The 26,116-nt window shown below is 43.9% G+C and overlaps 1 protein-coding gene across 1 annotated transcript; it reads left to right on the top strand.

Moving 5' to 3' along the window:
- Window positions 1–549: 549 nt before the first annotated feature.
- On the top strand, window positions 550–26,116 carry tekt4 (tektin 4). The gene is made up of 6 exons (XM_059979043.1): window positions 550–1,251; window positions 3,183–3,253; window positions 4,485–4,628; window positions 22,415–22,637; window positions 24,418–24,572; window positions 24,710–26,116. Exons 1-6 carry the CDS (start codon window positions 718–720, stop codon window positions 24,924–24,926), a joined length of 1,344 nt encoding a protein of 447 aa, XP_059835026.1. The 5' UTR covers window positions 550–717; the 3' UTR covers window positions 24,927–26,116.

Here is a 26,116-nt window from a genome sequence, read left to right as displayed (position 1 = left end):
TTCAGGAAATGAGTAAACAGTTGACGTTCTGGGCCAAGACCTTCCTTTAGAGGGTATCGACCTGCCGAGTTCCTCCAGCATTTTGTGTGTGTTACTCTGGATTTCCAGCATCGGCAGAATCTCTTGCGTTTCTGATTTTCAAGAATAAATTATACATCTTTTACATTTACGATCAATTCTTTCAGTACTATTACATTCCCAAACATCAATAGAACGGCCGCCACTCACGTGGCCCTTCCGGGGTGGTGTAGTACAAATAATCTCCTGATTAATGTCTTAATGTCTATCCAGATCCAAGTTGACCCATTTTCCAACATCCTTTTAAACCCTCTGCAAAGATAAGTTGTTCTCAGGGCCACTCGTTTCTTTTGCCCGCCAACCTGAGCCGTCCTGGGGTGGTGATTTTTTGCAATAACTTGACAGGCCGCGCTGAAACGCAAGGGGGAGAGACTTACAAAAGGCGAACAGATTCGCCAGCTCCGTGCGCCTCGTAGCAACGCGTTCTCCCCATGGTAACAGCTTCGAGTCACCTAGCAACGTCCACAACAAACCCAAGCACGTTGGGGAAGCCGCGCAACTTGCCCGAGAAGCTGCGGGCTCGACGTGGCAAGGGTTCGAACCCAACTTGGTGCACTCCAATACATTTATACTCCAATATAATACTTTTTGGTAAAAAAAAACTACAAGAAGGGGAGAGAGAGAGAAGGCCAAGAAGCCATGTCTGCCACAGAAGTTTTGGTGACCCATCCGCAGGTTGCGCAGTGTATTCCCGAGGAGGAACTGCCCTGCAAACCCTATTGCATGGTCAAGAACACGGGGCTGCACTCGTCGTCAGGTCTGGCCACAGCCGGGTTCCGCACAGCCAAGTACATCCCCGAGGAATGGATGCAGAACAACTATTCCAAGTACTACCAGTCCTTTGCCGACCGGGACACGGCGGAGAACGTGCGCAACGAGGCCAAGTCTCTGATCTCGGAGAGGGAGAAGCTGACCCAAGATACCCAGGCGAATTCCACCAAGAGGCTGGGCGAGAGGCTGCAAGATATCTTCTTTTGGAAATCGGAGCTCAAGAGGGAGATCGAGGACCTCCTGGCCGAAACTGAGCTGCTGTTGGAGAAACAGAGGCGCCTGGAGGTCGCCCTGGATGCCACCGAGATAGCAATGTTTATCTCCACCGACAACCTGCAGAACAGGGAAAGGAGGCAGGGTCCCGACCTGGTCAAGGATGCCGTGGAGGACGAGCTCCTCAAGGTGAGGTGACGGGGACTGTGCCCGTCCCAGCCATCCCCGGGGTTAGCACCCATCTCACAGTTAGATTCAGCACGAGGTCCCACGGGAGCTGAATCATCTATTCCCCTTCTGATTTTGGGACACGGTGCGTGCTCTTGAGAAGGAAAATAATCAGCCATAATGGAATGGCACAATTATGGGGTGTCTTTGGGTGCCGGGCTTCGCGCTCAGGGTCTGGTTAGTTCCATTTAATTCTTGATCAAACACGAGGAAATCTGCAGGTGCTGGAAATTCAAACAAGACACACAAAATGCTGGTGGAACACAGCAGGCCACGCAGCATCTATAGGGAAAAGCGCTGTCGACGTTTCGGGCCGAGACCCTTCGTCAGGACTCTTAATGATGAGGCAAATTATCCCGTTTAGTTCAAGACAATAACTAAAATGACAGGTACATCTGGTTTTTGACATTCTGCCTCACTGCCTTTTGCTGGGTTTTCACAGCAATTTTTTTTCAGCTGATGGTAAGCTTGAAATACTGCTCCTGTTCCTTCATTCTCTGTATGTCACAATGAGCGACAATGTCATTATGTACTGTGTTGTACATTTATCACTAGTACCATGTGTTCCATTCATCCAACATTATGTTTGTCAAGAGGGCATATTTTAATGCAGACAAAGAGCACCCGAAAATTAAATTCCACTTTCCCCCTCCCTTGGCTTCACCTATCACCTACCAGATTGTTATCCTTCTCCTCTCTCCCCACTTTTATTCTCGCTTCTTTCCCACTCCTTCCCAGTCCTGATGAAGGGTCTTGCGCACACTGCTATGCCTAGGTGATTCCGCAGATGCTGGAAATCTTGAGCTACACACACACAATGCTGGAAGAACTCAAAAGATGAGGAAGCATTCCAGGGAGAAGAATAGACAGTCGACGTTTCATGCTGAGAGCCTCCATCAGGATCTTGGCCCAATGTGTCAACTGCACAGCAAACAGAGAATGTACTGCAGATGAATGAGACAGGTAGGAAGCTGGACCCTCCAGAACACAGCACTTTGATTGGTTCCTTGTATGTGTGGCCTGGCAATGGCCAGTATACTCAAAGTTCAAAAAGTCCAAAGTTCAAAGTTAATTCATTATCAAAGTACGTGTATGTTATCTCATACCCCATTGAAATTCATTTTCTTGAGGGCATTCACAGTAAAGCAAAGAAATACTATAGAATCAATGAAATACTACACACTAACAACCAATGTGCAAAAAAGGCAAAGTCTGTAAATACAAAATGATAATAATAATAACAGTAAAAAATAATACCAAGAACATGAGTTGTAGAGTCCTTGAAAGTGAGTCCACTGCTTGTGGAACCTGTTCAGTGTTAAAGTGAATGAAGTTATTCATTCTGGTTCAGGAGCCGGATGGTTACAGGGTAATAGCTGTCCCTGAAACTGTTGATGTGCAATCTAAGGCTCTTGAACTACCCGGAGATTCATTCACAGTGAAACAAAGAAACATAATAGAATCAATGAAAAACTACACACCAAAACAATGACTGTGTAAAGAAGACAAACTGTAAATACAAAAAAAAAGTAAATAAATACTGAGAATATGAGTTGTACAGTCCTTGAAAGTGAGTCCATAGGTTGTACAATTAGTTCTGTGTTGAGATGAGTGAAGTTAGTTGCAATGGTTCAGGAGTCTAATGGTTGAAGGGTAATAAGTGTTCCTGAACCTGCTGGTGTGGGATCTAAAGCTCCTGTACCTCCTTCCTAATGGCAGCAGTGAGAAGAGAGTCTGGCCTGGATGGTGAAGGGTTTTGTTGATGGATGCTGCTTTCTCATGGCATTGCTCTTAGTAGATGTGCTCAGTGGTGGGGAGGACTCCATATCTCAATGGCAGGTCCATCAATATGGAACTAAGTTACCAAATGGCTTCTGTTTTTTTTATTTTAGGAGGCTGATCTAATTCAGAATGTACGAGGTGTTTTGAAGCGAACTTTGGATCAAGTCATTACTCAAATCAGGTAAGCAAATGAGATGAAGTCTCACTGAATTATCAGTTGTTCATTATTCTCCCATCATTTGGATTATTTACATATTTACTCACCCTACAATTATTCGACATGATCAAGGCTTTAGTGGTGCCTGGCAAGCAATTTCTACCTATCGATGCACACAAAGTACTGGAGGGACTCAGCAGGCCACGAAAGTGAACAAACAGTTGAAGTTTCCTGCTGAAACCCTTCATTAGAACTGGAAAGAAAGGTGGAAATATACCAGAATGAAAGGGTGGAGGAAGGCGGAAGCAGAATAGCTAGAAGGTGATATGTGAAGCCAGGTGGGTAGGAAAGGTAAACAACTGGAGAAGAAGGAATCCGATGGGAGAGGAGAGTGGACAATAGCAGAAAGGGAAGGAGAAGGAGATCCAGGGTGAGGTGAGAAGAGTTAAGAGGCCAGAGTGGGAAACAATAGAAGGGTGGAGGGGAGGGAAAATTTATGCCATGATTTTTCATCTTATTATTTATCTGTACTGTATGTTCTCTGGAACTGTTACACTTTTTTCAAAAGATCAGATAAAATAAGATTACCTTTCTTTGCCACATGTACATCAAAATATCAAAACTTACAGTGAAATGTGCTGTTTGCGTCAAATACCAACACGGTCTGAGAGTATGCCGGGGCTAGCCCACATGTGATGTCATGCTTCCAGTATCAACGCCGCATGCGCACAATTTACTAACCCTGGAATGTGGGAGGAAACCAGAGCACGGGGAGGAAACCCATGTGTTCATGGAAAGAATATACAAACTTGTTACGGGCATTGGCAGAAATCACACCCAATTGCTAGCACTGTGAAATGATTGTGCTAACTACCATGTTACCACACAGCCTGCGTTACCTTGCCCTACCTCAATGCACTGTGTAATGATTTGATCTTTATGAACAGTATGCAAGAGAAGATTTTAAATGTATCTTGATCCATATGACAATAATAAACCAATCCCAATTATGTTGTGGATTCATTTTGTCCTGTTTGTATTGATTAAGTCACAACCAGGGCAGCACAATGCACAGCCAATACACTGTTTGCTCTAGTGACCAGAGACCTAGTGACTATAGACAGTGATTGGAAGTGTGTTTGTCATTGCTGTCCAAGGGTTGTCACCAGGGAAGGTTGCTGCATATTATCTTTTGCCACCTGTATTTAATAAAGATAACTCTTAGTTGAAATAGGCTTCATTTGGTGTGTTTCAGGAAGAACAGAGATATCAAGGAACTCCTGGAGATGGACTGGTCTGACAAATATGAAGCCTACAAAATTGACGTGAAGGCCGGTGGTCTCAATAACCGGAGCACCAACGTTCAGATGCATCCAAACTCTTCCAAGTTCGAGGACAAGTAAGTCAAATTCAAGTTCAGCTTTAGAAGTTGTTGGATCTCTGTTTAATTTCTGATCCTCAGGGTTCTTCATTCCCAGATTTCAGCTTATTTTACAGTACAAACAAACAGAGAAATATGAAACAAACTAAACAAAGAGCTGAGAATCGATAGTAAGAGATGTATCAGAATCAGAATCAGACTTTAATCGCCAAGTACCTGTGCACATACAAGGAATTTACTTCCGGCAGATGTTGTCTCTCTGCTCATAACAATAATAATGATAAATATAAATTAAGATATAGATTATACATACAAGTAGTGCAATCCAAGTAATAGTTAGCTGACAGTTAACTGGCAGTTAACTGTTCAGCAAAGTGACCGCAGTAGGGAAAAAACTTCTCCAGTGCCTATTAGTCTTAGTCTGGAGGGATCTGAAGCGCCTACCAGACGGAAGCAGTTCAAACAGTCCATGCGCAGGATGGAAGGAGTCCTTTATGATGTTCCCCGCCCTCTTCTTCAACCTGGAAGAGTACAGGTCCACAATAGAGGGCAGGGAGGCTCCAATGATGCGCTCGGCAGTCCTCACTGTGCGCTGTAGTCTGGTTCTATCCTGCTTGGTGGCGGCTCCAAACCACACAGTGATGGATGCAAAGGAATAAAATAAGCCAAGATAGCACCTTCGAAAAATCTGTCGCTTTTATAGATAGGACATTACTTAGATACTGATAAATTAGTTAAGAGGCTACCTAATTCAAACAATTATATCATATAGTTAATGCGCTAATACTTAGCCAATGGAAAAAGAAAAAGGTGATAAACCGTTAGTTTAGGTGCTATACCACTTTTTGCCAGTGAGTTTGAAAAATACTTCAGTTTGTTAAAAAGTACAAATCTTATTAAAAGTTTTTTTAAAAAAGCGGTGGCTTCTAACAGTCCACCCTTTTGGTTCTAAAAGGGACCCTGGAAGAATCACATCTGAAAAAACACAGCAGGCCAGGCAGCATCTGTAAGGAGAAGCACTATCAATGTTTCGGGCTGAGACCCGATGTCGACAGCGCTTCTCCATATAGATGCTGCCTGGCCTGCTGCGTTCCACCAGCATTTTGTGTGTGTTACTTGAATTTCCAGCATCTGCAGATTTCCTCGTGTTTGCTTTTGAAAATTCAGAGTATTCACTTTTAATCAAACACAAAAAGTGCAGATTATGAAAATAATGTCCAATAATTATATTCATGCTTGAAGTCTTCCTGCATTACTTGTCTTAATCTAAAGTTGCTTTTGCTCACTTGCAGTGGCTAGTGTTTATTCACTTACTTTTACCCTCTATGTTAACTGCTGAATCTGTAATTAATGGTACGGATATTCCCACCAAGCTCCCAAGACTCTTTATGTGACTTCTTGACCTGGACCCACTTGCCAGGAGTCAAGCTGTGTCCTCCTTTTAATGGACCACTCCAAGCATCAGAAATCTGTTGAGAAGCAGACTGAACAGCTTGTGTTAGCTTTACACAATAATTAACTAATCCAATGTTTCCCAACATTTTTTAGTCCAACACCCCCCTCTAAAGCACTTTCACACTTGCCAACATCCTTCCCAAGCATCTTCATACTTTCCAGTGCCCCCCTTAGGCACAGTATACTTTCTCGCACCCCCATAGTGTAAAAACATATCTACCATATGCTAACAGGAGAACAATGATTCTGCATAAAATTTTTATTTGTCTTTAAAACTAGCTTACACATTGCCTATGTGCTTTGATGTCAATATGATCCTTGAGTTTGATGGTTTTTAGGAAAAGTTGAGATATCTGCTCCAAGCCTTAAGTCCCCAGGCACAATGTCCATGCTGTTTCTGTTTTTTGTGAGTATGTGGTTCACTGCACTGAAGCCTCTTTCAACAAGGTGGGAGGATGGAAATGCAATGAAGAGCAGTTTGGCTCTTCTCCAAAGACCAGGAAATTTTGAAGGGCAGTGTAGCCACATACCACACAAGCCAACATTGTCACAAGGTGGGAGGGGGGCAAGGGTGCTGGGGGAGGACCCATATGCAGGACACAAACACGTTTTGTAAGGTTAACTAAATAGACTTTATTACTATTTACAAGGAGAGCCGTGACGCAAGGATAAAACAGAGAGAAATCAAGGAGAGCAAAGAGGAAGTGGGAACAGGCGTAATGGATGAGGACTCAGGCCCAGGACTAGGCTGGGACTCAGGGTCTGGGGGCTAGGACTTGGAGCTCGGGGATCAGAGCCTAGACTTGGAACATGGACCTTGGAGCTTGGACTTGATACTTGAACCCCGGAATGTGGACTTGATACTTGGAACACCAGAGCCAGGAATTGATACTTGGAACACCAGAGCCAGGAATTGAAACTCAAACACTGGACATAGAACACTGAGCTGGGACTCCTCCTTTGACACAGGGCTTGGAGCCGGGTCTCTTCTTCTTCATGGGACAGACTCAGACACAGGACATGAAACACTGAGCCAGGAATCCTCCTTAGACACAGGACGGAGTCGGGACTCTTTTTGACACAGGGTTAGGACCCTTCCAGGGTAAAGGGCCAGGACCCCTTTTAGACACACAACATGGATATGGAGACCACATAATGATAGACAGTACTATAACTGGGCACAATTTCGCTCCAAGCGTCAGTGAGCTCTTGACTCACCCTGGTGGTTTAACTTTGACGGACAAACTCTGGAAAGGGAAGGCGGCTTGCTAGCACTTGCTTCTGGAGTAGACTTGGCTTGGTCCAGCAAGAAACTTAGTTGGTTCCGGCTAGATGACTTTGGTTTGCACTAGCTTCGGTGACTGTGTTAATGCTCATAACGCTCTTCCCCCAAACGGCTGAAGCCGGAGACTTATAAACTGCCTGTTCAGTCGAGAGTAAATTGTCTTTAATCACCAAGCCCGAGGGACATGGGAAAGCAGGGAATTAAAGGGAAACAAAGAGTCAATGGTCCGGATTGTAACACAAACTAGGTAAATTTAAAGGGAACCCAATCCGGACCATGACAAATATTTTTGAAAAGCATTTTTGATTCTTCATCATTCTGAATTTCGAGAATTTCTTCTTACAAAGAAATGGGTCAATTACCCAGTCCAGAATTTCCAGATTGTTCAAATCATTGAATCGATTCTGTAAATCTTTCTTCAGTGACTTCAGGTGTAAGCAGTACTCTTGCAAATGACCATCTGTGAAAGAGAGTGCCATACCTTCCATGCAGGGAAACTGTGAGAACATTCTTCTCCCAATGTTTTGCTTATATACTTCCAATTTTCTGTTAAAAGTGAACACTGCACTTTTTGCCTGGATTAAATTGAAATTCTCACCCTGCAATTTCTTATTTAGAATGTTCATTTTGTCATACAGATCGACGAGGTATGCCACATCTCCACATAGAAGTTCAATCTTGTTTCCCAAACTCTTGTTGACTTTGACCAAAAACTCAATCACAGTGTCAAAAAGATCAAAGAAACATTTTCAACAGCAGCCTTCTGGCAGCCAATGAACTTCGGCGTGAAGAAGCAAGTGTCCAAACTTTTCATTGTTATCTTGGCATAGCTGTCAAAATATTCTGCTATTTAATGGAGGAGCTTTAGTTTTGTTGATAGCAGATATTAGAAGAGTCAAGCTTGAAAAAAAATGTCACTGGTGAGGTTTTCGGCTGTGAGATCTTGACAATGAAATACACAATGGATTGCAAACAGATTTGGACTTTCTTTTCTCATAAGTCCCAGTGAACCAGCTCAGCAACCTGTCATAGCTGAAGGGGGAACTGTTGGGCACCCTGGTTGCTGATTTATGCATCCCCAATAAGGTGTGTTTGGTTGGTAAGTGATGCACCATCAATAACTCTTGGAGACGTGAGGTGAGATATAGGCTTTTATTGGCTGGAAGAAAGAACAAGCAGCAATTGACCACCACACAACATCCTGGAGACTGAGACCGGGGCTGTGTCTCCAATTGCTTTTATACCGGGATCCGTGAGAGGAGCCACAGGAGCAGTCAGCGGGGGGGGGAGGGGGGGGGGTGCGTGTCCAGACAGGTATACATAGTTCACCACAGTAAGGTTGGATGAGATTGCTAAGTTTCAGATGCTTTGTGACGACAGTGCTGACTGCCTGCACAGCCGTTGTTCTTCCTGTGTTCCAGCCTCAGATTGTTTTTTGTAAGTGCCTGATCTACTAAAGGTCAGTCAAGTCTCATGCGTCAAGTTAGGGTGCTGCTTACTGCCCCCCCCCACCAAGAATCTTGAATGCCCCCAACGACTTCTATTTCCCTACTGCCCCCTTGGGACCATAAGATATAGGAATAGAATTAGGCTATTTAGCCCAATGAATCTGCTCCCCCTTTCCATCATGGCTGATTTCTTTTCCCTCTCAACACCATTCTCCTTCCTTCTCCCCATAACTTTTGACACCCTGACTAATACTAAGAACCAATCAATCTCTGCTTTAAATATACCCTGTAAATTGGCCGCCACAGCATCCATTGCAATGAATTCCACAGATACACTGAAGTAAGCTATCTGACATAGCATGTATGCCAGCTTCTGAGATTGAGAGTTCCTGGAAGTGACACAGGTTGCCCCGTCATCACTTCAAGTGAACTCTATTTTGTTGTTATGTTTGGGGTTGCCCTGATGCTGCATAAAACCAAAGAGCTGTAGGCCATGATACTTAGTTAGCTGATTGATAATGTTGTTCATTGTTTCAGTTTATCCTGATGACTCTGGGTGGTGGGCAACGAAAAGACATGTTCATCAGTCAACATAATTCTTGACAAACATTTCCAGCGAAATGTGTTCCCTGGTCAGAGTCAATGTGGCATGGCAGTCCACATCTAGCAATATAGTCCTTAACCAGAGTTCTTACTGTGAATGATGTAGTAGCTTCTCTTGCTGGAATGGCTTCCACCTATCTTGAAAATTTTTCACTATTACTAACACATCTAAGTATCCTTGGCACTTTGATGAAGTAATGTAGTCCACTTGTAGATGTAAAAACAGACTAGGTGGGGCAGGAATACTTAGTTGAGGTGCATAGCTTCTCCATTGATCCAGAGTTTGTTTTCTAGCATGTCATGCATCTTTCAACCATTTGTTGAGCTTGTATCCTGTACTTTAGATTCCACCACCATTGGGAGATTATGTTGAGCAAAGTTGCACTTGAATGTGTCCTAAGGATTGTATCTGCTGTGCCAGGTAGGGAAGCAGCTCAGCTGACCCTACCAGTCTAAGACTAGCGCCATATTGCTGTACTCCATTGTCATTTAATAACCCATCATTTTCCATCCAGTACTATGTTTATTCATCTGAAAACTGATCTTGGATTTCTTGAATATCTAGCATGTTCATCTGTGACATGGTGTTTAACTTTGTTTCTGTTACTGGGTTTTCATCCATTTCTTTGACTTTCTTTATTCCTTCTCTTGCTGCCCTTTTTGCAGCTTCATCTACAAAATCAATTCAACAGCTTTCAACTGTGTTCATTTTGGATTATCTTTCCATTTTTATACTGCAACTTCTGATGATAGTTGCATGACTTCCATAAGTTCGTATAATAGTTCATCATTCTTGATTGGAGTTCCATTGTAAGAAACACTCTGTCTCCATAAAGTCATGAACAGCTCTGAAGGTATATCAAGAATCCAAGTAGATATTAGCTGATCTTGCTTCTGCTTGCTTTCATTTCTGCCTGTTGTGCAGAGGTACCAGGAGCCATGCTTCCTGTGGCTATCACTCCATTTTCTGTGACAACAGCCCAACCAACCATTCGAGTTCCTTCCTCAGTAGTTGAGGAGACAGTGTACAGAGCCTGTCTGGGTTCAATAAAGGCACTACTTTATGATAATTTGCAACTTCTTGGCATGTTATTGTTCTTGCACAGTCATCATCATGGTCTTCCAGGTCCACAGTGTAGTCAAGCCATCCGAATTTTGCTCTACCACTGTAGATAAAAGCTGCCAGACCAAGCCTAGTCATTTTTGCAACGTTGACACTGTCTCCATTACATATGTAATTGCAGCCTGAAGTTGTGCTGTTCAATCAATGTTTTCCCTCCATTGAGAGGTATGGTGTTGAGCTTGCTGTTGAGGTTGTTGTTGACCTTGTGGTGAAGTTGTTTTCTTATGCCATCAAGATCTAGCCCAATGTCATCTTCACTCTAATTTGCTCTTGTTAGTTTCACCATTTTGACAACATCTAAGAGTAAGGGTTCTAAGAGTAAACCTAGCAATTATTGGCCCGTAAGTTTGATGTTAGTGGTGGGTAAATTAATGGAAAGTATTCTTAGAGATGGTATATATAATTATCTGGATAGACAGGGTCTGATTAGAAGCAGTCAACATGTATTTGTGCATGGAAGATCATGTTTGACAAATCTTATTGAATTTTTTGAAGAGGTTACGAGGAAAGTTGACGAGGGTGAAGCAGTGGATGTTGTCTATATGGACTTCAGTAAGGCCTTTGACAAGTTTCCACACGGAAGGTTAGTTAGGAAGGTTCAATCGTTAGGTATTAATATTGAAGTAGTGAAATGGATTCAACAATGGCTGGATGGGAGATGCCAGAGAGTAGTGGTGGATAACTGTTTGTCAGGTTGGAGGCCAGTGACTAGTGGTGTGTCTCAGGGGTCTGTACTGGGTCCAATGTTGTATGTCATATACCTTAATGATCTGGATGATGGGGTGGTAAATTGGATTAGTAAGTAAGCAGATGATACTAAGGTAGGTGGTGTTGTGGATAATGAAGTAGGTTTTCAAAGCTTGCAGAGAGATTTAGGCCAGTTAGAAGAGTGGGCTGAAAGATGGCAGATGGAGTTTAATGCTGATAAGTGTGAGGTGCTACACTTTGGTAGGAATAATCAAAATAGGATGTACATGGTAAATGGTAGGGCATTGAGGAATGCAGTAGAACAGAGTGATCTAGGAATAATGGTGCATAGTTCCCTGAAGGTGGAATCTCACGTGGATAGGGCGGTGAAGAAAGCTTTTGGTATGCTGGCCCTTATAAATCAGAGCATTGAGTATAGGAGTTGGGATGTAATGTTAAAATTGTACAAGGCATTGGTGAGGCCAAATTTGGAGTATTGTGTACAGTTCTGGTCACTGAATTATAGGAAATATGTCAACAAGATAGAAAGAGTACAGAGGAGATTTACTAGAATGTTACCTGGGTTTCAGCACCTAATTTACAGGGAAAGGTTGAACAAGTTAGGTCTTTATTCTTTGGAGCATAGAAGGTTGAGGGGGGACTTGATAGAGGTATTTAAATTATGAGGGGGATAGATAGAGTTGATGTGGCTAGGCTTTTTCCATTGAGAATAGGGGAGATTCAAACAAGAGGACATTAGTTAAGGGGCAAGAGTTTAGGGGTAACAGGAGGGGGAACATCTTTACTCAGAGAGTGGTATCTGTGGAACGAGATTCCAGTAGAAGTGGTAGAGGCAGATTTGATTTTGTCATAAAAAATTGGATAGGTATATGGACAGGAAAGGAATGGAGAGTTATGTGCTGAGTGCAGGTAGGTGGGACTAGGAGAGAGTAAGCGTTCGGCACAGACTAGAAGGGCCGAGATGGCCTGTTTCTGTGCTGCAATTGTTATATGGTTATATCTTGTTTCAAACCATCCGTGGAAGTCAACTTGAGAGGCCCATCTTCGTTTATTCCTGGGACTCTTGAGTAACTGATCCAAACTGTGCTATAGTGTTCTTCTTATTCAGAAACATCCTCTGAAGGCAAATGCAAAGAGAAAGAAGAAATAATAATAATAAACCAATAGATATCAAGAATATGAGATGAACCGAGTCATTGAAAGTGAGTCCATAGGTTGTCAGAACATTTCAGTAATGGGGCAAGTGAAATTGAGAGAAGTTAGTTCCTCTGGTTCAAGAGCCTGGTGCCTGAGGGGTAACAACTTTTATGGTGTAACTTCTCCACACTTCTCCATGTGCCTGTGCCTGACCCCTAATGTTTTCGCCTCCACCACTATCCCTGGCAAGTCATTGCAGGCACTCACAACCCTCTGTGTAAAACATTTACCCCTGATGTCTCCCCTAAACTTCCCTCCCTTAATTTTGTACATATGCCCTCTGGTGTTTGCTATTGGTGCCCTGGGAAACAGATACTGACTATCTATGCCTCTCATAATCTTGTAGACCTTTATCAAGTCCCTTTTCATTCTTCTACGCTCCAAAGAGAAAAGTCCCAGCTCTGCTAACCTTGCTTCATATGACTTGTTCTCCAAACCAGGCAACATCCTAGTAAATCTCAGACCATGGTCACAGTAAAAAATAGTCCAAAGATGTTAAAAGACTGTAAGTTCGAAAGAAGCCACCACACAGTTTCCACAAGTCCTCAGGGTCCCGATAGACTCATCATCCCATGCTGGCGGCAGAAGGGAATACCTCCGCTATGGATTTCCAAGGCGCCTCCGGACTCAGCCTCACAGACGCAGCACACAATGGAAGCTCCGTCGAAACCAGCCTCGCAGATGCAGCACACAGTGAAAACACCCCAACCACAGTAGACTCTGAGCCCGTCGAACCTCCAAGTCTCCGACTATCCCCTCCGGCACAGCCTCTCTGAGCACCATCCTCTGCCGAGTGCACTAGGACGCCCCTGCCAACGGCCACCGGTAACGCGACCCTGAGGACTGGGGGCCTGTTCTTCTCAGCAGAGACCCGGACCTCACAGCAGCAGCAGCAGCAATGAAGAAAGCCTTTCTGGAGATTTCCAGGTGTTCCTTCGTGCTCCCACATCCATTTTTCATCAGATTAGGATTGTGCACAGCACCCCGCTTCACAAATAACAGATAATCATCTCTGGAGTGGCCGCTGCAAATTGTGTCGTGCCGCCATCTTGGATCAAAAAAACTTAACTGCTCTTCAGTGTCCCAAGGGCTATTTGGGAGCCTATAGACTACTCCCAGCACAGTGATTGATCCCTTCCTATTTCTGACTTCCACCCAGACCGACTCAGTGGACACTCCCTCTGCAGCGCTCTCCCTTTCTATAGCCATGATACCATCCCTGACCAGCAATGGCACTCCCCCCCTTTTCTACCTCCTATCCTATTCCTTTTAAAACACCTGAACCCTGGGACCTGCATCATCCAATTCTGCCCTTCCTCCAACCAAGTTTCAGTAATAGCCACAACATCGTAGTTCCACGTACTAATCCACGCTTTAAGTTCATCCTCCTTGTTCCTAATATTCCTGGCATTGAAATAGACATATTTCAACCCCTTTAGCGGGCTACAATTATGTTCTGTCCCCTGCCTGTCCTTCCTCATCAACTCAGAACTCTTAGCATCATGCCCTTGTCCTTCTACCTTAATCCCTGCATTCACATTCTGATTTCCACCCCCCTGCCAAACTAGTTAAAACCCTCCCCAACAGCTCTATCAAACCTGCCCGCCAGGATATTGGTCCCCCTGCGATTCAAGTGCAACCTGTCCTTTTTGTACAGGTCACAACCGCCCCAAAAGAGGTCCCAATGATCCAGAAATCTGAATCCCTGCCCTCTGCTCCATTCCCTCAGCCACACATTTATCCTCCACCTCATTCTATTCCTATTCTCAGTGTCGTATTCCACAGGCAGTAATCTGGAGATTACTACCTCTGAGGTCCTGCTTTTCAACTTCCTCCCTCACTCCCTGTAGTCTTCTTTCAGGACCTCTTCCCTTTTCCTACCTATGTCATTGGTACCAGTATGTACCACGACCTCTGGCTGTTCTCCCTCCCACTGCAGGATATCTTGGACGCGATCAGAAACATCCTGGACCTTGGCACCTGGGAGGCAAACTACCATCCGAGTTTCTTTCCTGCATCCACAGAATTGCCTGTCAGACCCCCTGACTATAGAGCCCCCTATCGCTACGGCCTTCCTCTTCCTTTCCCTACCCTTCTGAGCCACAGGGCCAGACTCTGTCCACTGTCCCTCCCCCCAGGTAGGCTGTCCCCCCACAACAGTACTCAAACAGGAGTACTTATTGTCAAGGGGTACAGCCACAGGGGTACTCTCCAGTACCTGACTCTTCCCCTTCCCTCTCCTGACTGTGACCCATTTCTCTGTCCCCCCCCCCTCCCCGTGGCTCCGGAGTGACCACTTGCCTGTAACTCCTCTCTATCACCTCCTCCCTCTCCCTGACCAGACGAAGGTCATCAAGCTGCATCTCCAGTTCCCTTAGGAGGTGCATCTTGATGCACCGGGTGCAGATGTGGCCATCTGGGATGCCGGGAGACTCCAGGACCTCCCACATCTGACACCGACCACAGAAAACCGGCCTCACACACATACTACTTCCTTTTGCAATCAACAACTGCCTCGCCTCGTCCTGTTACCGCCGAAGCCCGTTGAACCAATGCCTCTCACTCCGCTGCCCGCTCCCAACGTGGCCTTCTTTTCAAACCGTTCGCGCTCAACTGGCTGACGACACGCGCCTACGCAGTCTGGCCTCTCTTTTATCCCGAGAACTCAAAATGTCTTCTCACTGGAAATCCTTAGGTACTCTCCCACTGCCTTCTTGTTCCGAATCATTGTCCAATCTTAAAAGATAAGATGAAAAGATTACCTTTATTTGACACATTTACATCGAAATATCAAAACACGACGTGAAATACTTCGTTTTGCAATTAAATGGCATGCTGTTCAGGAAATAGCTTAGCATGGAGAAAACTTTGAAAGACGGAGAAGAATTTTACAAAGGGATTCTGTTCCTGAGAAACACACACAGAATACTGGAAGAAGTCAGCAGGCCACATAGTGTCTGTGGAGACTCCGGTTTTCCAGCATCCGCAGAATCTCGTATGTTTCAGATCCGCAGCTGAGAACTTTTCCGGATTTTTTTCCCCGAAAACAAACAGCAACAGCGTGTGGGCGATGATCAACGGGCGTGACCGGAGTAGTCAACCGGTTTCAGTGAGTCCGTTCAGCGCTTCCGGCTCTGCTCGGCTCCAACCAGCCCCTGAATGCCGCAGGTCGGGGTGAGAAAGCAGGCAGAAACGCCCCCATTTAAGCCGCCGATCTCTCAAACGCTTGCTCGTATGGTGAGGGGTACCGGGCGGAAATGTCATTCATACTTGCAGCCTGAATTGCTGAGTTCCTCTTGTGAGCGTTGTCTGTAGTTCCTAGGTCCATGGTAACAAACAATATGACAAATGGTGTTTTAATCTCCACTAGATGGAGCCTTAACATCACTTGCCATGTTTACTCAGGAAACTATCAGAGCTGATATCAATAAATTGCTTGTCCCAACGGTCTCTTACTTAAATTTAATAATATTTATTTATCATTATTATTATTATTTATTTCTTTGTATATTTGCACAATTTGTTAGTCTTTGCGAGTGGTTTTTATAGACAATAGACAGTAGGTGCAGGAGTAGGCCATTCGGCCCTTCTAGCCAGCACCGCCATTCACTGTGATCATGGCTGATCATACACGATCAGTACCCCGTTCCTGCCCTCTCCCCATATCCCTTGACCCCACTATCTATAAGAGCTCTATCTAACTCTCTCTTGAATGCATCCAGAGACTTGGCCTCCACTGCCTTCTGGGGCAGAACATTCCACATATCCACCACTCTCTGGGTGAAAAAGTTTTTCCGCATCTCTGTTCTAAATGGCCTACCCCTTATTCTTAAACAGTGGCCTCTAGTTCTGGACTTACCCATCAGCTGGAACATGCTTCCTGCCTCCAGTGTGTCCAATCCCTTAATAATCTTATATGTTTCAATCAGATACCCTCTCATCCTTCTAAATTCCAGTGTATACAAGCCCAGTCACTCCAATCTTTCAACATATGACAGTCCTGCCATTCCGGGAATTAACCTTGTGAACCTACGCTGCACTTCCTCAATAGCAAGAGTGTCCTTCCTCAAATTTGGAGACCAATACTGCACACAATACAGGTGGGGTCTCACCAGGGCCCTGTACAGCTGCAGAAGGACCTCTTTACTCCTATACTCAATTCCTCTTGTTATAAAAGCCAGCATGCTATTAGCTTTCTTCACTGCCTGCTGTACCTGCATGCTTGCTTTCATCGACTGATGTACAAGAACACCTAGATCTCGTTGTACTTCCCCTTTTCCTAACTTGACTCCATTTAGATAGTAATCTGCCTTCCTGTTCTTGCCACCAAAGTGGATAACCTCACATTTATCCACATTAAACAGCATCTGCCATACATTTGCCCACTCACCCAACCTGTCCAAGTCACCCTGCATTCTCATAACATCCTCCTGACATTTCACATTGCCACCCAGCTTTGTGGCATCAGCAAATTTGCCAATGTTACTTTTAATCCCTTCATCTAAATCATATTGTAAAAAGCTGCGGTCCCAGCACCAAACCTTGCGGTACCCCACTGGTCACAGCCTGCCATTCCAAAAGGGACCCGTTAATCACTACTCTTTGTTTCCTGTCAGCCAGCCAATTTTCAATCCATATCAGTATTCTGCCCCCAATACAATGTGCCCTAATTTTGCCCACTAATCTCCTATGTGGGACTTTATCAAAAGCTTTCTGGAAGTCCAGGTACACAACATCCACTGGCTCTCCCTTGTCCATTTTCATAGTTACATCCTCAAAAAACTCCAGATTAGTCAAGCATGATTTTCCCTTCATAAATCCATGCTGACTCGGACTGATCCTGTTACTGCTTTTTCTTTGATTTTACTGTACTTCTAATGTAAAATTGAATGTCAGGGTAATATTTGGTGACATATGTACTTTGATAATTAAAAATTACTTTGAACTTTGGTATATAGAAAAACATCTCTGGATTGCGTCACGTACCCCGTGATGGGTTAAAGAACCAGCAGAAATAGAAAACACTTTGGAGCCTGGTATTGCCATAAACTAATGCTATCCATTAGTAACTACACAATACAGTAAAATAAATGCAGATATATCAAATAGGTCAGCAATGATTTTATATATATATATAAATAGAAAAACCAAGCTTCTTCAAGCCTAGGGGTAAATCAGTCTTACGATGATGAGTGAAGTTCAGTTCAGTTTGTGGTATTGAGTCAAGTAGTGCTGGAGAGAGAGAGAGAGTTTTGAGTCTTCAGGTAAGCTGACGCCGTCGATCAACCTGTTGTCCTCTGAAATCCTTTGGAAGTCACCGACTCTGACCATAATAAAGGGGATCGTTCTTCTGTGGTGCAATTATTAACCCAGGCCAGGGTTGGACACATGAGTAACTCCCCACTGGTCACACCCTTTTCACACTGCGAGAGCTATTGATCGATCCTCCAAAACCCACCTTTTCTGTGGGCACAGCAAAGCTCATTCAGTGTCCAAAACCATGTGTCTGTGTCTATAGGTCAATCAGCTGACCCATTATTTATCTCAGTATGTTGAACACCAGCCGTCCATCAAATAACGCTGCCCTTGGTCACCATGGCGGCCCACGAAATGCTCATTGCTCTCTCTCTGTAAGAACTCACAAGCAGGCAGTGTCCTTGTATATTCAAAACAAGCTTGCAGAGAAACCATAATACCATCTCCAAGCAGTCTTTGCCTCTCTCTCTCCCTTAATAACAAGGTGTCCAGTGTTGAACAACAACTCCCTCTCTCTTTTCAAAAACACAGTTCATAGGGGTGATTCAGGACCCCGTCATAATTGCAACACACCCTTCCACACCAAGCAATAACAGTGTCCTTTCATAACTGAATCACGGCTGACATTCCAGTGAATGAGAAGATACACAGACATAGATAGTTGTTCATGCCACTCCTATTGATCTCTATTATAAATATATATATATATATATTATTATTTTTTTAACCTTTTAGTGTGTATTGCTCAGTAAATGAAAAAGCAGGTACTTTCACACTATACAGTCAGTTGAGTTTATTGTCATAGAGTAAGTTTCACAGTGCCAACAATTGGGATTCAATTCCAGTTGCTGTCTGTAAGGAGTTACTATTTTCGCTCCATGAACTCATGGGTTAACTCTCGATGCTCCGGTTCCAAAGGCATACTGGTTAGTAGGTTAATCAGGCTCATTGGCTCGGAAGAACCTGTTACAGTATTGCAACTTTTTTTTTACTTATGGGATGTGGACATTGCAAGCTAAGCCAGCATTTATTGCCCATCCCTAGTTGCCCTTGAGAAGGTGATACTTTCTTGAACTGCTGCAGTCCCTGAGGTGTAGGTACACCCACAGTGCTATTAGGGAGGGAATGCCATGATTTTGACCCAGCGACAATGAAGGAATATGTTTCCAAGTCAGGATGGTGGTGTTCCCAGGTATCTGCTCTTCTTGTCCTTCTAGATGGTAGTGATCATGGGTCTGGAAAGTGCTGCCTTAGAAACTGTGGTGTATTGTTGCAGTACATCTTGTAGATAGTACACACTGTTGCCACTGTTCATCAATGGTGGAGGGATTGGATGATGGTGGAAGGGGTACCAGTCAAATGGGCTGCTTTGTACGGGATGATGTCAAGCTTCTTGAGTGTTGATGGAGCTGCACTCATCCAGGTAAGTGGCGAGTATTCCAGTATACTCCTGACCTGAGCCTTGTAGATTGTGGATGGACTTTGGGGAGTTAGGAGGTGAGTTACACGCCACAGGATTCCTAGCCTTTGACCTGCTCTGGTAGCCACGGTGTTCATATGGCTAGACCAGTTCAGTTTCCTGTCAATGGTAACCCCCAGGATGTTGATAGTAGTGATGGTGATGCAACTGAATGTCAAGGGACGATGGTTAGAGCTGTCTTGTTGGAGATGGTCATTGCCTGGCACTTGTGTGGCTCAAATTTTACTGGCCTGTTGTCACTCCAAGCCTGGATATTGTCCAGGGCCTGCTGCATTTGGGTATGAGCTGCTTCACTATCTGAGGAGTCACGAATGGTGTACAACATTGTGTAGTCATCTGCGAACATCCCCACTTCTGACCTTATGACAGAAGAAAGGCCATTGATGAAGCATCTGAAGATGATTGGTCCTAGGGCACTTCCTTAGGGAACTCCTGTAGTGATGTACTGAAGATGAGATGATTGACCTCCAACCAACCTCCTTTGCATCAGGTATGATTCCAAACAGTGGAGAGTTTTTCCCCCTACTTTCCATTGACTCCATTTTAGCTAGGGCACCTGGATGCCATACTCGGTTAAATGCTGCCTTGATGTCGAGGGCTTTCACTCTCACCTCACCTCTGGTATTTAGCTCTTTGGTCCATGTTTAGTCCAAGGAGGTGATGAAGTCAGGAGCTGTGGCCTTGATGGAAACCAAACTGGGCATCCGTAAGCCAAGTAGGAGCTGCATGATAGCACTGTTCCATTACGTTGCTGGTGATTGAGAGCAGGCTGATAGGGCGGTAATTGGGTTCTAATTAACTCTAAATAAAAAGAAAGTTTTAACTGGAAGTGGTAGAGTCATGAGTTCTACAACACGGAAACAGATCCTTTGTCACAACATCCGGTCCTTGCCAGAAATGGGTGGCACAGCAGTGTAGTAGTTAGCATAATCCTTTACCGTGTCAGTGATCAGGGTTTAATTCCCGCTGCTGTCCGTACATTCACCCTGTGACCTTCATAGGTTTCCTCCTGGTGCTCTGGCTTCCTCCCACATTCAAAAGATGTAGGGCTTAGGGTCGGTTGTGGGGAATGCTAAGATGCTAACTTTGGTCTGTGTCTTTGCTATTGCTTAAAAACATGCTTGGGCTTGCTGATAGTATTGATCTGTGTTTTTTTGCTGGTGGGGGGAGGGGGATTGTTTCTCGCTGCTGCTTACATGCGGGAGGGGGGAGCTGCGGGGGGACTTTGGTATTCTCATGTTTAACAGTCGTTCATTCTTTGGGGCACTACTCTGTTTTTGTGGATGTTTGCGAAGAAAAAGCATTTCAGGATGTATATTGTACACATTTCTCTGATGTTACATTTGACCTTTGAACATTTAAACCTTTGGTATTAGAAGTGTGGTGACACTTGTGGGTTGGCCCCCACACATCCTGGGACTGCATTGGTTGTTGATGCAATCAATGCATTTCACTGAATGTTTTGATGTTTTGGTATACAATACCATGTAACCATATAACAATTACAGCACGGAAACAGGCCATCTTGGCCCTTCTAGTCCCTGCCAAATGCTTACTCTCGCCTTGTCCCACTGACCGGCACTCAGCCCATAACCCTCCATTCCTTTACTGCCCATATACCTATCCAATTTTACTTTAAATGACAATACCGAACCTGCCTCTACCACTTCTACTGGAAGCTCGTTCCACAGAGCTACCACTCTCTGAGTAAAGAAATACCCCCTCATGTTACCCCTAACTTTTGAAAACCTAACTCTCAACTCATGTACTCTTGTTTAAATCTCCCCTACTCTCAATGGAAAAAGCCTATTCACATCAACTCTATCTATCCCCCTCATAATCTTAGATACCTCTATTAAGTTCCCCCTCAACCTTCTACGCTCCAAAGAATAAAGGCCTAACTTGTTCAACCTTTCCCTGTAACTTAGGTGCTGAAACCTAGGGTAACATTCTAGTAAATCTCCTCTGTAATCTCTCTATTTTGTTGACATCTTCCCTATAATTCGGTGACCAGAACTGTACACAATACTCCAAATTTGGCCTTACCAATGTCTTGTACAATTTTAACATTACATCCTAACTCTTATACTCAATGATCTGATATATGACAAATATGATGAATAAATATGATATATATAAGTACACATGACAAATAAAGCTATTTTTCTTCTATATGTACAAGTGCATGTATGCACAGATGCAATGTTTATTTCTACTTTTTTACATGAAAGGACACAATAATAATAAATGGAAACACCAAGTCAATTATTAATTCAAAGTGATAAAACTGGTCACAGTATTGTAGCAATTAGGTTTTTTCCCAGTTGAATCGAGAACCAAATAGTGGAAGGGAAGTAGCTGATCTTGATCTTGATAGTGTGGGATTTCAGGCTGGACTACACTGGGAGTATTGTGTTCAGTTCTGGTCACCTCATTAAAGGAAGGATCTGGAATCTCTGGAGAGGGGGCAGAAGAGATTTACCAGGATGTTGCCTGGATTGGAGAAGCCAAGATAATCTGCAGATGCTGAAAATCCAAAGCAATGAAGTGCTGGAAATTCTCAACAGGTTACACAGCATCTATGGAAATGGCTTGAAGAATATGACTTAGGAGAAAATCTTGAACGAGATGGGGTTTTTCTCTTCACAGCATTGGTCCCCAACCACTGGGCTCCGGACCGATACCGGACTGTGGCCCGGTGTTGGGGACCACTGCTTTAGAGCAAAGGAGGAGAGGTGAGTTGATAGCAGTGTATAAGATGATAAGAGGTATAGATAAGGAGTGGATAGCCAGAGACTTTTTCCCAGACTGGCAATGACTAATACCAGAGGGCATAAGGTGATTGGATGAAAATATGGGGGGGGGGGTGGGATATCAGAGGTAAGTGTTTTAAACAGAGAGTGTATGGTGCATGGAATGAGCTGCCAGGGGTGTTGGTAGAGACAGAAGCATTAGGGACATTTAAGAGGCTCTTAGATAGGCACATCAAAGAAAGGAAAATGGATGGCTAGGGGAGAGGGAATGGTTAGATTGATCTTGGCATAGATTAAAGGGTTGGTACAACATTGTGGGCTGAAGGGCCTGCACTGATTTATGTTCTATGTTCTGTACCTCTTGCTCAGAGGAGCTGAGAGGTGATGGCATGGTGCCGATGGTGGGGATTATTGATGATGGATGTTGCCTTCTGTAGATACTACTAATGGTGGTACTGCTGACTATTGATACTGATGTTTCTTTTCAATCTCTCAGTTCTTCTACACCAGAGTCCTGGGCCCAGTTCACCCACTGTAACATCTACAAAGCTGAACAGGAGCGAATGAATTCTATTAACCTCCGTGCTCTGGTTGACAACGTGTTGGAGGAGACTTCCAAAGATCTGCATGAACAGTATGACAGAGTTAACGCTGTCTTTAACAAGCGCTTGGAGGAGCTCTTTGATGCAAAGGCCAAGTTAGACCATCATCTGAGAAAGGTTATTATCTCAAGAAATTGGTTCAATTTCACTTTTTCACAAATTGCTAAAAATAGAGGAAGAGATAACCTAAATGTGTGCTCAACTCAATGTAGGTAAATGAAAATGTGAATCATCTTTTTGGCACAGTCTCAAGCAGAAATAACAAATTAAAATAGTTGAATGAAAGGGTTACATTGTATATAACTACATAACTATACACTCAGTGGCCACTTCATTAGGTACCTCCTTTATCTAATAAAGTGACCACTGAGTGTACGTTTGTGGTCTTCTGCTGCAGTAGTCCATGTATTTCAAAGTTTGACATGTTGCGCACTCAGAGATACTCTTCTGAACATCATTGTTGTAATGTGTGATTATTTGAGTTAGTGTCACCCTTCTGTCAGCTGGATCCAGTCTGGCCATTCTTCTCTGACCTCTCCTACTTACAAGATCTTTTTCCCGCAGAAATACTATTCACTGGAGGAGTTTTGTTTTCCACACTATTTTCTGTAAACTCTGGAGGCTGTTGTGCGTGAACAACCCAGAAGTTTCTGAGATACTCCAATCACCCCATCTGGCACCAACAATCATTCCATGGTCAAAGTCACGTCAATCACATTTCTTCCCATTCTGATGCTTAGTCTGTACAACAACTGAATCTCTTGACCATGTCTGCATGCTTTTATGCATTGTGTTGATGTCACATGATTAGCTGATTAGATATTTGCTTTAAAATGTGAGTATGCAGTTGTAGCTAACAAAATGGCCACTGAGTGTAGTTTTGTTGTTATGTGCCTTAGAGTCACGGGGTAATACAGCATAGATATAGGACTTTCCACCCAACCAGTCCATGCTGACCCAACTGGGTCACAATTTCTTGCATTTGGCCCACATCCCAGTGATGTGTTGGCAATTTTGATTACCCATTGTAGAGCCTTCCAGTCTCCCACAGTGCAGCTTCCATACAAAGCTGTGATGCAGCATGTTAGGATGCTCTTCACTGCACATCTGTAGAATGATATAAACGTAGATGTTCATAGTAAAAATCCCTTCAGCGTCCTCAGAGAGTAGAGGTGCTGGTGAGATTCACCGACTGTATAGAATGTGCTCCAAGGAATATAGACCTAGTCTGGTGAACCTCTCCCTAAAACTCAGGGCTTCTCATCCTGGGACTATCCTCATAAATGTCGTCTACACTCTTTCCAGTTGAAACATACCTTTTCTACAATAGAGTGACCAAAACTGTGGGCAATTCTCCAAGTGCAGCCTCACCAACGAGTTATGCAACTGCAATACAATATCCCAATGCCCATACTCAATGCCCTGAGTGATTAGGTCACTGATATGCAGAAAGAGTAGGAAAATGGGACTGAAGGGATCGCTCTACATGGAACTAGCACTGAGTTGATGGACCAAATAGCCTGCTTTGTTGTTTAACAGCACTACAAGTTCGGCCTCACCAATGACTTAAACAACTGCAACATGATGTCTCAACTCCAACTCAAACAGCATTTAAGTTACCTTGTTCATGCACAGACAGAATATGAGGAGTTGCTCCTCCAGCCTGAGGGAGGTCTCATTGTGACGGCAGAGGAGGCCTAGGACTGGGAATGTGCAATGTGGATTCAAATTGAAATGGGTCAGCAAAATCCTGACTTTTGTGGCGGACGGAAACTCTGTAGAGTATTTCTTACCGCGCCCCCACCCCCGTAGATTTGTGGAGACTGCGGTCAGATAAATGAGTGAATAATTTGTTAAGGTGCACATCAATACCTTGTGTTTTACTTGCCTTGAGCAGATACTCGAGCAGATTGCAGCTCAGGAGAGAAGCATTGCCAATCTGAAACAGGCCATAAAGGACAAGGAAGCTCCACTCAAAGTGGCTCAAACTAGACTGTATGAGAGGACCTACAGGCTGAATGTGGAGCTCACTAGGGACCCTGCTCAAATGAAGTAAGTTCCCAGACTGTTTGAGAGATGGTGGAGTGTGAGCTGACACTTTACGTTCAATTCTTTACCATCCCTCTTCTATCAAACATCATTACCTAATGTCTCACCATCCACTCCTTTGATTTTCCAATTTTCAACAGCCTGATATGTGAAGTCGGGGAAATCTCGGAGTCCATTGCACTTCTTCAGGAGAAACTCAAGGAAGCCCAGATGTCACTGGAGAACATGGAGAATACGCGGATGACCCTCGAGAAGGAAATCGCAATAAAAGCAAACAGTATATTTATTGACAGTGAGAAATGCCTGAAACACCGAGAACGATACCCAACTGTGGTTAGGTTGGCTGGTTATCAATAAGTAAAGTAACAGAGAATACTTGCTGTTAGCTATGAGTGATTTATCAGATCTTTCATGGATGTAGAAACTTGGATGATTTCACACATATTGGGCACCTGACTAAAAGCACAAATAAAAACATGTTCTTTAAAATCAAATAATTACAGGATTATCAGGTCTTTTAATCCTATATCTAAAACTGAAAGCTTTTTCTATGTTAACACAGCTGGAATGTCAATAAACTTACCAGAAATAAGAAAGATTCTGTACATGTCCGGTATCTTTCAATGCCAGGAAGTACACACTGTTTTACACTAGGCATTAAATGATACTGATGAGTGCCCCTTGTAGTCTTTAGGTTAAGTAGGATTGCATGGGATAATTTGATGATATAATTTGATTCAATTTTTAAAATTATCCATTGCATGTAAGTGATACAAAACATAAACTCACACCAGAGCACAGTCATAAATATATTCCTTCTGATTTGTAATGACCAGTGTGTGCAAAAATCTTGTGCAAAGTGGATATAGATAAGATGTTTCCAGTAGTGGGGGAGTCTAGGATCAAAGGGCACAGCCTCAGAATAAAAGGGCATCCCGTTAGAACAGAGATGAGGCAAATCTCTTCAACCAGAAGGGGTGGGGAGGTAGTGAATCTCCAAAATTGATTGCCATAGACAGCTGTGGAAGCCAACTCATTGGATATATTTAAAGTGGAGGTTGATAGAGTATTGATTAGTCAGGGTGTCAAAGGTTACGTGAAGAAAGAAGGAGAATGGAGTTGAGAGCGAGAATGAGTCAGCCATGATAGAATGGTGGAGCAGACGACGGGCCAATTGGCCTAGGTCTGCTTCCAGGTCTTATGGTCTTATGGTTTAAACAGCGAGAGGAGCTCAAAAGGTCAGACAGCACCTGTGGGTGAGGGGGATGTACAGTGATTCAGGTTGAAACCCTTCATTTGCACTGGAAGCATAGAGGGCAGGTGAGAGGGGTGGGGTGGGGCAAGAGCTGCACCTGGATCCACACCTGACTCCAGGTGAGAAGGAGCTGATTGGCAAATGGAATCAGGTGGAGAAGGGAAGGGTGGAATAATGACAGAGCCTGGGAGGTGACAGGTGGGATGCACTAACCCCTGCCCAGTTGGATACACAGAAGCAGGCATTTCACTGTATGATGCCCGTGCTGACCAGGTTAAAATATACTGAAACA

The sequence above is a fragment of the Hypanus sabinus genome, chromosome 9 (assembly GCF_030144855.1).
Source record: "Hypanus sabinus isolate sHypSab1 chromosome 9, sHypSab1.hap1, whole genome shotgun sequence".
NCBI lineage: Eukaryota > Metazoa > Chordata > Chondrichthyes > Myliobatiformes > Dasyatidae > Hypanus > Hypanus sabinus.
The sequence above is the reverse complement of the archived record's forward strand: the minus strand, read 5'-3'. Positions and strand labels throughout refer to the sequence as shown.

Coding starts and splice junctions, on each gene's coding strand:
- tekt4 (XM_059979043.1), top strand. CDS start 718: ATGTCTGCCACAGAAGTTTTGGTGACCCATCCGCAGGTTGCGCAGTGT. Junction 4,629..22,414: donor TCTTCCAAGTTCGAGGACAA/GTAAGTCAAATT, acceptor TCAATCTCTCAG/TTCTTCTACACCAGAGTCCT. Junction 22,638..24,417: donor TAGACCATCATCTGAGAAAG/GTTATTATCTCA, acceptor TGCCTTGAGCAG/ATACTCGAGCAGATTGCAGC.